Genomic DNA, 15436 nt, shown 5'->3' on the forward strand with positions numbered 1-15436 from the left:
CTGTCCGCTTGATTGGCTATTTTTGGCAAAACTATGTGGTGTAGAGTGAAAACAGAAGGGGGATTAGCATAGAGCCTTATGGGACTCCGGTCGATTAAGTATACGGTTTAAATGGTTAAAAAATAAGTACAAGGGAAAGCAAAAGCTATACACAACATTCTGGACAGGAACAACGGCTCATACAATTCCAAATTATAAAGACAGATCACAGCCAGTTGTTTTATTATTATTATTATTATTATTTTATTATTATTAATAATAACACCATTAATACCATTTTGGCTGCATTGTTGGACTTGGAGTGAGTGAAACATTCCTGAGAAATTATGGCAAAATGAGCACAATTACTACATACAGTACACACCCTCCACTGTCAGGTGTGTATGATGATGTCACATGACATCCTCTATTTGCCCTCCCACATATACAGTATAGTGTTTCAAGTTGTGTTTGTTTTCCATTCAGTTACGTTTGCTCTGAGGCACTGGACTAACTTACTGATGGAATCTGATTACAATATGGGGAGAATCGGTATCAGTTGTCTCATAATTCTGGTAAGGAATATAGTTTTAGGATAATCAGTTTATATTGGAATCAATCAGATATGAATTCAGAAACTAACGCTATCAAGAATAGCTATGTATCTTTTCATTTCAGCAACACTTTGGCCTTAATTCATGCTAAATGACATAATTATGTTTTTTCTTTCATGTGAATAATGTGTATGGTGAGTGTAGGACTCTAATAATTTTCTTAAAGGTAGGATAAGTGATTTTCTTTGGTTAAAATAAGTGTTTAATAACTCTATATTCTGATAGTGCTCATTGAGTGTTTGTTCAGTAACAGGAGTCTCCATGTCTCTCCAGCTCTTTATTAAACAGAAAATGCATTTTCAGATCAGGATACCAATTTTACACAATCAGGATAGAGAACTCAGACAGAATACAGATTGAACAAGACAAGTGAAACTAGGAACTGCAACACTAAAAAAAGTAAGCTGATAAATGGGTACTCACTCCTGATTGGCTGAAATGTTGTCACCTACCTGAAAATGTATTTGCTGTTTATCAAAGAGCTGGAGGGACAGAGAGACTACTGTTACTGTACAAACACTCTATAGCAATGATTATATCAGAATGTAGTACTTTAACCTTTTAACAAAAAACGTTTTGTTTTAACCAAAACATATCACCTACCTTTAAGTATCAACAAAACGTTTTTAGGGTTTGAGGCTTAACATTGAACTGGGTTTGAGGTTGATTTAGACAAAAGGATCTGAATTGCTTATTTTTTTCTCCACAACCTTCATCAACGAAGGTGCATCAGTACCAGTAATTATTTACTCTAATTCATTGACCAAACAAAATGCCACTCCATGTTGGAGAGTGTGAGAGAATATATTTGTTTTTCTTCTATTTATCTTGCAACCCCTCCCACATGTCACTCATGCTTTATGTGTTTTCTGTATCTGGGTCTGCTGTCTGCTGGGTAAGACTAATAATACGGACAGAAAATTTGATTTTCCATACAATTTTCCATACATTTATGATTTTCCATACAATTTTCCAATTGTCCATACATTTTCCATACACAAATTAAAACGGACAGTAAATATGATTTTCCTATTAATCGTGAAGTAATAACCCTAGCACAGTAGCTTTAATATATTTTAGATAATCATTATATTTATATAATATATTGTTAAATTATTATTTTTTTGAAACCTGAGAGGCAGATAGAATTGTTGAACTGCGATGTTGTTATGCCTCTACAGTGTATGGGGGTCCACAGGGGGGCTTCCATGGATATTCTGCAGCGACAGAAGAGAGACTGGATCATAGATTCTTTCACCATTGAGGAAGAAAGTAAAGGACCTTTCCCATATGCACTTGACAAAGTGAGTATACGTAGAGTCTGAGTGTGCATGTACAGCAGTTCTCGAACATTTTCAGGACCTCCAAACGGATTCTCCTTTGACCACGGACCCCAGAGATTTGTGTTGTTAAATATTTTCAAAATTCTTCAAAATTCTTCTAAATTTTTCAAAGTACAAAATAGTGTTAAAATGTTTAAACTGTTCCTAATTTTGCTAGGGACCCCCTCAAGGACTCCCGGGGGTCTCCGGGCCCCTCTTTGAGACCCACTGATGTACATTATAGGAACTATTACAGTACACAGGAATTTCTTATGTGCAGACAAAATAACATCATCTCTTTTTGTTGTTCTTCTTCTTCTCAGTTACCAATTGAGAAAAAGTTCAGGAAAGATTTTAAGCTGCATGGTCAAGGTGTTGATCAAGATCCAATTGGACTATTGAAGATCAATACCGAGACAGGACAAATGTTCGTCATTGGAAAAATAGACTACGAACAGTACCAAGTACTTAAGGTTAGATACAATTTATTGAGACATTGTATATTGTTATTGTGTAATTAATCAATTATTATCATGGTAGACATTTTTCCTATTGATGACTATTTGCCTGATTCAATTTATGTTCTGCTCTATTCATAATGATCATGCTATGTTTTATGTTACTCTATATAAATTGTTTGTGTTTAATTGCAGCTGACATTGGAGTTGTATGACCTGGACAAAAATGCTTTAGACACAAGACTGGGGATTGAAGTCCAGATTTCGGACATTAATGACAACACTCCCATTTTCATCAAGGAAATGTATGAGGTCAGCATCAAAGAGTCTGCCTCACAAGGTAATTGCTTTTTCTTTTTTTTTTATTGAACCATACAACTATTGCTAATATTGCGATCATTCACTGAGTTAAGTGTTATTCTTTTTGACTGTGTATTATTCCAGGCACTTTCCTGCTCTCTGTTGCGGCAAAAGATAAAGACAACCCAAAGACCGATAATGGAACATTTGATTTAAGAATAGTCTCTGTCACTCCTAAACCAAGTGACTTGGAGTTCTTCATTACCCAGAAAGGTGGAATTGGAACCATTGCATTTAAAGGGTGCCTGGAATATGAGGTGAGAGGAGTCTTTTTTTTAAATTACTTAAGCTTTGGAACAACCTTGGATTGGTTCTAATTCTGGCCATCATGTGCAAATATTATCAATCATCTTTATCTGTTGCTTCTGTGCTCTGTGATTGAGGAACATAATTGATACCATTCACATTCTCATTGTATATAGAGAAACAGATCAACATCAAACATCAAAACTCCCAATATCTAATGAAACATGTCCTGGTATATTCTTTTGTTTCACCTGTTATGCCTACTGTCCACTGTAGCGCTCACATTACACTAATATTATTGACTCATTGAGGTTTATTGCACTGCAGAACTTCTGTCATGAATGCAGCAATTTCACTTTCCCAAAACTACCAGAACCTGTTTTCTTTGTAGTGTACTGTATAATTGGCAGAAACCACTTTGTTTACATTTGATTTTGAGGCCTGTCTTGCAATACAATAACATGTTGTGATCACAATAAAGATGATTGACAGTGTTTGAACTTGTATCATGGCCAGTATACATAAGGAAAAAGTATTCTCACACTCCAACTTCAATGCAAAAACATGTAATTGGCTTTACTACCAATGTTTTAACTTGTGTCTTCATCGGGGGGGGGGGGGGGAAAGATGCCCAAAACAAAGTTTAACATGACTTTAAATCTAAAAGTATGTTCTGTTAAATGTACTGGTGAATGTGATGCATAGAAAATACATATTTTAGATTTTGTTTTAAAAAGTTGTGTACTTGCCCCCTCACACACACACAAACACACACAGAAAGCAGAGAAGTACACAATCCTTGTAGAGGCCAAGGACCGTGGAGACAAAGTCCAGCTGTCCAGCACCTGCACTGTCATCGTCCACATAGAAGATGGAAATAACCACCATCCTGTTTTCACTGGACAAACTGTGAGCACAGTTTGTTCTTTATGTGACAGAATAAACATTAGAATATATACATTGAGCATAGAAGCATCATTCTGACAGCCTCCAATGATGTTTTTCAGGTTCTAAGAAGTATAAAGGAGGGAGAGAACAACGTATCTATTTTACGACTGCATGTTTCAGACAAGGACGCAAAAGGCACTGCAGCCTGGAAGGCAAAATATAACATCATCCATGGAAACGCAAAGCATAACTTCAGAATTGACACTGACCCTGATACGAATGACGGAGTGCTGTATGTGGAAAAGGTATTTTGCCTGTGAAGCAATTAAAGGGATACTTCACTTTCGGGCCGGGGACACATTTAAAAAAAATATTAAAAATAAATGAAAAAAGTTATGGAAAATTCATGGCCCCCTCACACATTAGTAGGACACTCTAATGCGTGAGGGGGCCATGAATTTTCCATAACTTTTTTCATTTATTTTTAATATTTTTTTTAAATGTGTCCCCGGCCCTAAAGTGAAGTATCCCTTTAGCAAGTTATTGTTTTAGTTCAAAGTTATCGTCATGTTTAAACTTAAGTAATTGCAGGATTGCCTGTCTGTCATGCCAGTCTAATTTTTTATGAATGGGGAAAGTGATTTCCTTTTATCCAAAACACTCGCTGCTTTGTCTGTAGAAATAATTGATGTGCATTGGCGTACATAGCTGAGCATTCAGCTTCCTGGCTTGACTTGCACTGACTTGCTGACCTGCACTAGGAAAGATAACTAACAAATGCTAAGGACGACTGGTTCAAAAACAAACACTGGGTAAAGTGTGGACTGAAAGCATTCCTATTGCACGATGAATCATAAGCTTGTTAAAAGCTGCACCATTTAAAAATATATATATCTGCGGTGCATAGGTTGAAAAAAATATGTATTTATTTGTTTATTTTGGGGTTATGGTATCAAGGCTAGAATTAGTATGACTTCTTAACAAGCTATTCATGTACAATTATTTGACATTGACAGCATCTGGACTTCGAGGAGGGATCTCAGAGAAACCTGACCATCAGCGTGGAGAACGAGGTCCCTTACTACTCATGCAAAGTCCAGAGTCGTCCCAGTACAGGTGTCTGGAATGTGCTCACCATCGCCGGTGAGCCTGGCACACGTTCGGTGCCCCCTCTCGCAACCCGCCAGGTGACAGTGGACGTAGAGGACGTCAACGACCCTCCCGTCTTCACCTCCCCTGTCAAAGACGTGGTGGTGGAGGAGAATGTCGCTGTGGGATATTATCTGGAGACACTTACTGCCACAGACCCAGACGCACAAGGCAATACATTTGTGTAAGTCAGCACTACATCTGGCACACAGTATTGGATACATTTTTTAATATATATGCAGCAGTCAAGCAATACAAATCTGATCTAAACGTTGAAACGTCTGTCATAAATGTGTTACAGATACAAGAAAGGTGATGATCCAGGTGACTGGGTCAAAGTGGACTCGAAGACCGGCAAAATAACCACAAATAGGACATTAGACCGAGAGTCACCATTCGTTAAGCACAATGTCTATAAAGTAACAGTGCTTGCTGTAGACAATGGTAGGAACCTAATAATACTTCATTTAATACATTGCTGTGTGCCGTTGTCGTGCGCCCAAAATAGCCGATCTACAAGCTCAATGCAATCCGTAGATCATCTATTTTCAGTACGATACACCGCCGCACAACGAAGCATAAATCGGGCTTAAAGCTCAGACAATTTGGTGGAGGTTGGGGTTGTGTACTTACCTTGTTATGATGTGACTCCAAATATTGGTGCGATATCTTCAATAGTTGCTCTGTTGATTAGAAATTAATAATTGAAAATACTCCCCCATTGACTTACATTGTACAGTGAAACAGGTCTCTTTTAGCGTACTGGTCACACTTTCATTCATACGTAAATGAACGCAAACAAAGTGCATTCTGACAATATGTAACGTTACAAACCAGACTCCTATTGTAGCTATTTTATTCATTTATTAATTAAAAAAAATAGTCGGGTTTTGCAATATTATTTATTGTCAGAATTGTTTGCATTCTTTTGAGCGCTAAAAGAGAGACATTCAGATCTGTTTACTGTGCAATGAAGCCATTCAGGCTATTCTGAATGATACATTTTGGAGCAACCATTGAAGATATCTCACTAATATTTGGAGCCACATCATAGCAAGGTAACATACACAACCCGAACCTCTGCCAAAGTGTCATTTTGTTTTAAGGACAACTATACACACTTGTACAGTATACTGTGGCACCAATTTGTACCAGGTACTGTTTATGATTGCCAGGTGTGCCTCCAATGACGGGAACTGGAACCCTCAACATTCATCTGCAAGACCAGAATGACAACGTACCCAGCCTGGTTGAAAACAACATGGACATGTGCCTCTCCGACAGCCCCTCTGTGGCCAACATCACCGCCTTTGACCTGGATGGAGAGCCCTACGGCGGGCCCTTCCGTTTCAAGCTTCAAGGGGAAGTCAAGGGACGGTGGCGTTTGGATCCTGATCACGGTATGGGTTGATTTTTTTGGTCGAGCTGGAAAGCGATCGCCAAATTATTGTATTGAGGCTGTCTGTGTCACTTATGTCACTGTGTCTGCAATGATACTGTATCATCATCATTAGATTTCAAACTGACATGGTCAAAGGTCAAGGTTAGATAAGGTCAATTATTAATTAACACATTTTCATACATACATACTGTAACTTCTTGCTGGAAGTATGAGACTGATTGCATTTGAAAGCAAGAAACATTGAGGATTTAGCTGTGTTACATATGTTTCCGTCTCCCGGTTCAGGCTACTCTGTGAATCTGGTCAAGGGCGACACCGTTTACGCCGGACACCATGAGCTTCTGCTGGAAGTGTTTGACCTGCAGGGTCACTCTGCGCTCCACAACCTGTCGATCACAGTGTGTAACTGCGTAGAGCCGAGGATGCCCAACTGTCGCCTCCGCCAAGCCAAGAGCTCCAGAATGGGGGCATCGGCCATTGGAATGCTTTTGGCCGCCATGTTGCTTCTATTAGGTAAAACGCACATCCGTAATACATTCATCACTACAATTAGCCAGAAGGGATGAAGACATGAAGTCATTTACTTACTAAAATACTAAACAGACTTACAAGTGCTAGGAAACCACAGAGGTTTCAGATTGTGTTCTAGAATCTAGATGATGATAAGAATAAACTGTGCACATACAAGGAGAAGGATCACAGATATGAAAAAATGTCCTGTATATTCTTAATGAACTGTGCTTAAAAATATTAAAGGATTCATGGACATAGCCCTATCTTTCCCGCCGCCTTACCCCTTATGCCTATAAACTTTATAGCTATTTTTTACTATTTTGAAAAACATTTTACAATAGTGAAAATAGCCGTTCGACACATTGTGAGCTTGTAGATCGGCTATTTGAACTATTTTAAAATGTTTTTCAAAATAGTAAAAAATGACTATAAAGTTAAGGGGTAAGGCAAGATAGGGCCCATATATATATATATATATATATAGACTTCTAAAAAAGATGATAATGATGTTTATTATGTGGTGATGTTCTACATATCAGGTGTCCTACTGCTAGTCTTTCTGCTGACGTGTAAAAAGGAGTTCATACCAGATAAGGGTTCAGGAGAACATCTGATCCAGTGTAACATTGAGCACCCAGGAAGTGACTGCAAGGTTAATACGCATTCAAACATTTCCTTTCTTGTGTTGCCACAGTCATATTAAAACATCTATGATTTTCAAGTGTTGAAACTGTAATTTAATGATTGTAATTAAGGTAATTGTTCTTCATTTTCAAAAACGTGACTTTTCAAAAGAAATCTAATAGCAGCAGTATCATGTTGTTACACAGGCTGTGGGTTATCGCCTTAAAAAGGGATGACACTATGGCTTGGTTCTATGAAAATAGAAGATCTACAAGTTCATAATGCGTCACAGTGCAACGTGATGTGAGCTTGTAGATCAGCTGTTTTCACAAACTAAATATGATTCATCTTTTTTTATGACAGCTGCCATTATCGCCCGTAAACGAAGTAGACGCAAAAGTAGTGCAAAATACACAAGCAACTGATAACATGTCAGCAGTCAAGATCGAGCAAGTTACAGTAAGTGATGTCATTTTCACCACATCCAATGTTCAAAAAAGAAAACTTTAAATGCTTATGCATCTATTGCACAGTGAGATCTCTAAGGTATTTCACAAATTGTCAGAATGTGAACACCAGGGCAGGAATCTCATGGAGGCCAGGAAGGCCATGGCCATCGTGGGCCCTCAGTTTGGCCTTCTGCCCCTAAAATAATTATTCTGTATGCCCTGACCACACTGTCCCTGCTGGTTTCAACCAGTTTCTCCTCTGCTTCTTTTAGACACGTCTTTTGTTGAGATTGTCAATTCTTCACTCCCTCTGACTCCCTTAAATCTTAGAAAGAGGCCAGTGATTAGTCCAGGGCTGGGCATGTATGAATGTGTTACTCGGGAGTATACAGATATTGGTCATTTGTAAATACCAATACATTATTTAACTTTTTTATTTTTATTTTTTTTATTGTTTTATTAATTCATCATTTATGTGGACTTTATTTGATGGCTTTCCTGCCCTGGCATGTGGCCTAACACCACACATAACACAAAGGTCAAGTGGCCTTGCCCATAAAATGATGAAATTCCAGGCCTGGTGACCGTGTATTCAAATGTTCCTGTTTCCCTGCAGTCTCTAAATAGATCAGCGAGTATGAGAATAGTGCGAGACAAGCCTGAGTTCTCCATTTATCAACAGCAGACCCTCGGAGCAGGACAGTTTCATCGAGGGAACTCCGTACGCATGGTAATGCAAAAGTGGAATTCAAAGAAAGAAAGAAAACTATTCTACATTTCCGGTCAAATAACTTGAATTGTGACCCTTTGTTTGTTTTTAGAGTGCAACTAGGAAATCAGACTACGACTTTACCAAGGTATTAATTTATTTTTATTAAAAACAAATGGGTGGGGGGGGGGGTTGGGGGGCATTTTTTGTATTGAATTTCTTCGTTTCTGATTTCAATCTAACCTGATTGAAATTTGTTTCTGACAGAGTTCAACGATAAGCAACAAATATTCTCAATGGGGGAACCAGAGTTCAACGACAGGCAACAAATATTCTCAATCGGGGAATACATCTTTGATCAGATATGACCACATTTTCAGCACATTAAACCAGGTACTATATGGATTTCAGTTCTTAAAGCAAGGTTTGGGTTGTGTAGTACATACATATCTGTAAAGCACTTTGTAACGCTGTTTCGAAAAGCACTATACAAATAAATTCATTATCATTATCATTATCTTGCTATAAATAACTCCTCTGTACTGACTTACATTGCACAGTGAAATCTGGTTCTAGACTCTCTTTTTTTGTCAACTTCTTGTTGATTTTATTATTTGGATTATTTGGACCTAATTCAAAGAGTACAATCATCAGAAATGTGTCATTTCTACAAAAAACTGAAATATATATTGGCAGAATCTGCTTTGTTTGCAGTCATTTATGTGCGAAAAGAGTGACTTTGAAACCTGTTTCACTTTGCAATGTAAGTCAATGGGGAGACTATTTTGGAATTTCAATGTCTAATCAATGGAGCAACTATTGAAGATAGCTCGCTAATGTTTGCAGTCACAACCTCTATACCAAAGTGTCATTGTCCTTTAAGTTCACTGTTCACAGGTGTACATTTTCCCTTGAACCCTTTCCTTTCCAGAGGATGATCACTCTCCAGGCTCCAAGGGAAGAGCTGGGTGATTATGCCCCGTACCCATATGCAGAGGAGGGAGAAGAAGAAGAGACTGGCTCCCAGCTAGACGCCATCTCCATCCCAGAGACGCCCTTTGACCCTGACATGCTGCTGTACCTGGGTCCCAGGTTCAACACAGTGGCTTCAATCTGCTTACCCGAGGCCACAATCTCTTGAGTGGAACCCATGTGCCATGGAAGTGTGGCCCTATAGAACAGTGGTTCTCAACCTGTGGGTCGAGACCCCACATGATGTTGGGGGGGGGGGGGGGGGGGGGTCCCCAGATGACAGTGATTATAAAGGACTTTAAAGTCGCTGCGAGCTTGTAAATAGGCTATTTTCTCTGTGGAACCGAGTCAAACTAAATGTAATGCCTCAATTCCTACAATGCCAAGTGCTTGTTCAAATATGATTATTTTGGGGGGTCCCCAGTTCAAATGTGATTATGGTGGGCGGCCAAACAAGCTGTTTGATTTAAACACAGTTCTGGACTGGGTGATAATGGTTATAGGCTATGCTTGCTATGTATACAGGTTTGACCAGTACATCCATGAAAACCGTAGCAATGTTTATGCATTAAGCTAGCAAAGGCAGAGCGGAGTATTCATCATCAGTATTAATTCCATGATTTAATAAGATCAGACTCGACACTCTTTTGTGCGCAAGTTGATCCTAAAATTAAATATGGAGCTTAATGTACCGGATCAAAGGAGCCTGGAGGGCCTTAGTCTCATGTGATTGTAATGCTCTTGTAATCTTCTTCGCCTTGCCTACTTGTTGTTAACTAGTTGTACAAACTCTTGTTTTATTGTTGTATTGTTTTATTGGATCTTGTTTAGTCGATACACTTATTTGTTTTAGCTCTTGCTCATTTGATTTTGCTATTTGTCTCATCTGTTTAAGAAAGTAGGTAGCTGATATATTGCACTTTTAACTTAACGCTAGGTATACTCTTGGTTGCTTGTTTTAGCAGAAAAGGCACTTAAGACTTCTGGTGATTAGTAGTTTCGTTCCCTACCTATGTTGAATGCACTTATTGTAAGTCGCTTTGGATAAAAGCGTCTGCTAAATGACTGTAATGTAATGTAATGTTATGTTAAATGTGTGTGTCTTTTATTCTTTCTTTATGTGCTGTTGCAAATGGTGCTACTGTGATGCAAGAACAATTTCAGACCAGTCTAATAAACTATCATCACAATGAAGGCTTTGTGGTCAGGCCTCTTCATCCTCTTAGCAACAACAGTCGCATTCGCATACTGTTGTTCTCAAATCATTTGCATATTAACTGTGATTCTGTGAGCCCCGAAGGAAATATGAATCACAGCTAATGAATGTGTGATTCATTCTTCCAAAAAACACGTTTGTTATTTTCAGTCAACAGGCTGGCCTGCCTCCCATTCCAAACACAGGTTCTGTCCCTTGCGCTGTTAAAGTGTTGGTAATCATATTGAATCATTATCTTTCATTTCAACAATAGAATTAAGCCACCAGCTGTCCCATCAGTTTGTTATGCTGCCCGCAGCCATATGTGGTAGACTGTTGTAATCAGTCCTGCCAGGTATCGGGGGTGTGTGTACGTGTGTGTGTGTGTGTGTGTGTGTGTGTGTGTGTGTGAGCATACGTACGTGTGTGGCGGTAAGCATCACTGTGACAAGCATATTTTCATTTGACACTCAATTACCTTTAATGAAGAACAAACACATAATCATGGCTTAAGCATTCATCATTTTTCTTGTTCATACTCATCATGCAGGGCAATTGTTTGGAAGGGCGCTGCCCAGCATTATTTTTTTTCTTGTCTTTATTCTCCAACATACTGTTGACAGACGAGTATGCAAGAGACAGGTATCTGCACTAGCAAAAACATTTACTTAAGACTTCAGAAAGAGAGAGACAACATGGCATGTTGTCTCCATTTATTTCAATATTTTCATATGTATGTATAAATATATATTTATATATCAGATAAATAAAGTTTATATATGGTCTTACATATTTTCTTGCTCTATTGCTCTTTTGTTGTCTGGTTTTAATTTAAATTTCATTATTGTACAGAACCTTGAAACTGTTTTGAAAGGCGCTGTATAAAGTGTAAACTTTACAGCGCCTTTCAAAACACAGTTTACTACTACTACTACTACTACTTACTTTTCTCTGTCTCTTACCCCTAGTTTGTCTCTTTTCTCTTAAGTCTTTGTCACTTTGTCTTAGTCTTTGTCACTCCTCCTTAGCTCCTTGAAGGTTAACATGGGAATATTGAGTGTGAATGAATGTGATTTCATGTTTTATAGGATTTTTATATGGTTTTGTGACTGTCTGTGATTCCTTTTGCTGACCGTGTCTTTTGAAGAAAAAAAAAATATTTCTCAGTGGCACCTGTTAAAATGTACTTGTAGTTAGTGGTTAACAACTTGTACAGTGGTTTTATGAGTGATATCTGATATGTTATGAGTTATGAGAATTTTGTTTATTGGTTTCTTGATAATTTAATTTGATAGTTTTTATTCTTGTGTTCATAATAAAACATATCAATCAATCATTCAGTCAGTGGTTATGTGAGATTTGAAAATAAACTCAGGGAGTCTGTTTGTCTGGGACTGTACCCGTGTGTGGGCAGTTCTATGGAAGTCTGACTCAAATTCCTCTGACATCCGATACGACATGGAAATGACGATACACTTCTTGACTATCAGGTTTGTGTGTGTGTGTGTGTGTGTGCGTGCGGGTGTGCGTGCGCGTGAACAGGATGAAACTGTCAACTCCTTGCAAAGTTTGATAATTCATGACTGTAAACATTTTAAAACATCCCTGTTCAGATCACAAATTTGCGAGCATAGAGCAGTATCCTTACTGGCTGCATTACTGCCTGGTACAAAAGATGCTCTAAACAGTTTTTAGGCCCTTTTTAGGGGTGGTCAAGCACCCCTAAAACTGAGATTGGCACTCTACTGAGCACACCTTTCTAGTTTAACAATGTACAGTAGTTAAAGGAAGCTCTCACAAAATAAATTCACCCACTCCTTTATAGTGTTTACCGTCTAAACTTGTGATGTGACAAAGCTAAACTTTGAACCGAGAGAGATTAGTCTGTATAATAAAAAGCAGTCAACAGAACAGGAAGTTACAAAAGATTTACCTTATTGATCCCCGAGGGAAATTCAGGATGTCAAGCTCATCATAAGATGTTTTGTCCTAAAAAATATATTTTATTTTTATGTATTTATTTTTTATATATGAAGGAATATCTTTTGTTATAATGGTGTTCCAGCCCAGCAGCAGAGTTCCAGAGACTTGTACAATCTATGCCAAGGCGCATGTATGTAGAACACCTTACTCAGACAATTTTTATATAGTTGCTGTCGGGCAGAAACCTTATCTCCATAATTATAACTTTTTGTAGTTTTTTAAGATACTGTTTTGTCCTAAAGATGTTATTTATTTATTCATTTATGTATTTATTTTCAGTTCTCACGTGGCCTCACATACATGACTGACTACAACGACATGACTGGACACACCCTCTGTGGGTGCATACCCGCCATTCCGACATCCCACCATTCCGACATACCGCCATTCCGACGTATCACCATTCCGACATACCACCATTCCGACATACCGCCATTCCGACATTTAGTCCCCCCATTCCGACAGTCCATAAATCCCAAATTCATTTTCATGGCTATATATATATATATATATATATATATATATATATATATATATATATATATATATATATATATATAGTTAAAATTACATTATTGGATATATATAAGGGGTGGCTTTAGGCAGGCTGGCTGGCTCCAGGCAGGCAGGCTCTAGGCTGGCTCTATAGGCAGGCTGCCTGGCTCGAGGCTGTCTAGATTGTCTAGATTCTTTCCATGCCAAAGTGACTGAATAATATTAATAAATTAATAAATAAATGCTTTCTATTTGAAATAAATGTTGTATTGTCTTTATTTCTCTCTCTCTCTCTCTCTCTCTCTCTCTCTCTCTCTCTCTCTCTCTCTCTCTCTCTCTCTCTCTCTCTCTCTCTCTCTCTCTCTCTCTCTCTCTCTCTCTCTCTCTCTCTCTCTCTCTCTCTCTCTCTCTCTCTCTCTCTCTCTCTCTCTCTCTCTCTCTCTCTCTCTAAATGCCAAAGCTGAGCAGCTTTGGCTATTTTCTATGGAATGCCAAAGCTGCCGTATCTAGATATAAATACATAAATAAATAAATGAATTTATTTATTTTAGGGGCGTGGTTCTCACACAGCGACTGACGTAGACGGAAGTGAAATGAAGGGGCGGGGCCTCCATCTAAACTAGCTTGCGGGGGCAGGGTTTTCCAAGAGCTGGCGTGGGATCCATAATAATGCGGCATGGCGACCAGCTTGTAGATCTGCTATTTTCAAATGGCCGAAATGTACACACACACACACACTCACACAGTTTGGGGTAAACGCTTGCCCTAAAACATGATTTACTATTCTGTCCCTATCGGTACGTAACTCGGACGGCGCTGAGTAGGCTCAAGCGAACTTCGCAACGTTCGGCACAGCAACTCGCTCGCTTTAGCTCGCTCGGTGGTGCCTCTCGTGGCTCAAGTTCGCTTGAGACTGCGCGCCTCCGTCATGGTTTTGTCCATAACCAGTGGTGGAAAAAGTACCCACATTTTTTACTTAAGTAAAAATATCAATACTGCAATGTAGAAATACTCTGTTACAAGTAAAAGTCCTGAAATCTAAATGTACTTGAGTAAAAGTACAAAAGTATTGGCATCAAAATGTACTTAAAGTACCAAAAGTAAAAGTACTAAATGTCAGAGTCACATTTCACAAGTTCAAAAAGCATAAAACATCTTTTCAAAAATCTACAAGCTCACAATGTGGTTACTGTATGTTTTGTAATAATAATCAAAATCTACAAAGTAACTAGTAACTAAAGTTTTCAAATAATTGTAGTGGAGTAAAAGTACAATATTAACCTCTGAGATGTAATGGAGTAGAAGTAAAAGTATAGAAATTTGGAAATACTCCAGTAAAGTAAAAATACCTCAAAATCGTACTTAAGTACAGTACTTGAGTAAATGTACTTAGTTACTTTACACCAATGTCCATAACTATACTTTATCGGCAAAAAAAAGGTCAGCGGTTTTCATAAAAGGAGCATCAGCATTGGGATTCGATCACGTACAGTTGGGGTTGAGAGTCCAATGTTTAACGAGCGCACCACCGTTCCAGTTACGAGATAAGGTTTTCCGCTCTATTAGAATGTGTTATCGGGTGGATTCCTTGTTTCTTTGGTGTTTCGACCAGGCGGGCCGTCCCGTTACATGGTACATGTCCTGAGTAGTGATCATAAAGCAATAGGGGTAATAATAATAATCTCCATTAGGCACTTTACCCTTGTCGGAATGGTGGGACTATTCCCAAAATGGAACATTCCGCCACTCCGACACAGTGAACATAACTTTGTCGGAGTGGCGGAATGTGTTTTTTTATGGATGGTACCGCCACTCCGACAATTAGAAGTCAATGTCGGAATGACAGCATGTCGGAATGGAGAGTGAACCCCACCCTGGGTGACTAAGTACCAACTGCCACCTGTTGGGTTGCAACCTCTTTCATTGTGTGTCCCTTTGCTACTGATATTTATCGTAAAAGGTCATCCATTGCAAAAGCTCTGAAGGGTTCATTTAAGAGTAAAATCTTTTCAGGACTTGAAGGAAGCTTATTCTCTTCCAGGCTCCTCATGGTTCTTTTACCTTAAGCTTCGCACTGC

At 38.6% G+C, this 15436-nt stretch overlaps 1 protein-coding gene and 1 long non-coding RNA gene across 3 annotated transcripts; one reads left to right on the top strand and one right to left on the bottom strand.

The window, feature by feature from the left end:
* Positions 1-475: 475 nt before the first annotated feature.
* Positions 476-10879, top strand: cdh26.2 (cadherin 26, tandem duplicate 2). Of its 2 annotated transcripts, XM_080445109.1 has the most exons (18): positions 530-554; positions 897-992; positions 1775-1897; positions 2239-2388; positions 2569-2713; positions 2818-2990; positions 3757-3888; positions 3987-4172; positions 4884-5200; positions 5318-5460; positions 6192-6416; positions 6704-6931; positions 7471-7583; positions 7919-8014; positions 8621-8734; positions 8826-8861; positions 8981-9106; positions 9645-10879. In XM_080445109.1, exons 3-18 carry the CDS (start codon positions 1778-1780, stop codon positions 9852-9854), a joined length of 2514 nt encoding a protein of 837 aa, XP_080301235.1. In that variant the 5' UTR covers positions 530-554; positions 897-992; positions 1775-1777; the 3' UTR covers positions 9855-10879. The 2 variants fall into 2 exon arrangements, with proteins under 2 accessions (XP_080301234.1, XP_080301235.1); XM_080445108.1 differs by lacking the exon at positions 897-992 and having other exon boundaries at positions 476-554.
* LOC308097352 lies at positions 10549-12144 on the bottom strand. The gene is made up of 2 exons (XR_013934208.1): positions 11816-12144; positions 10549-11773 (listed from the first exon to the last, which is right to left on the bottom strand). It is a non-coding gene; the product is annotated as an uncharacterized lncRNA (long non-coding RNA).
* Positions 12145-15436: the final 3292 nt, after the last annotated feature.

Source organism: Gymnoscopelus braueri, assembly GCF_963280865.1.
Source record: "Gymnoscopelus braueri genome assembly, chromosome: 12".
Taxonomy (NCBI): domain Eukaryota; kingdom Metazoa; phylum Chordata; class Actinopteri; order Myctophiformes; family Myctophidae; genus Gymnoscopelus; species Gymnoscopelus braueri.

Bases quoted from the DNA above. Each gene is read 5' to 3' on its own strand.
- cdh26.2 (XM_080445108.1), top strand. From the start codon at position 501: ATGGAATCTGATTACAATATGGGGAGAATCGGTATCAGTTGTCTCATA. The intron at 555-1,774 runs GTAAGGAATATA...ATGCCTCTACAG, and splicing joins TCAGTTGTCTCATAATTCTG to TGTATGGGGGTCCACAGGGG. The intron at 7,584-7,918 runs GTTAATACGCAT...TTTTTATGACAG, and splicing joins ACCCAGGAAGTGACTGCAAG to CTGCCATTATCGCCCGTAAA.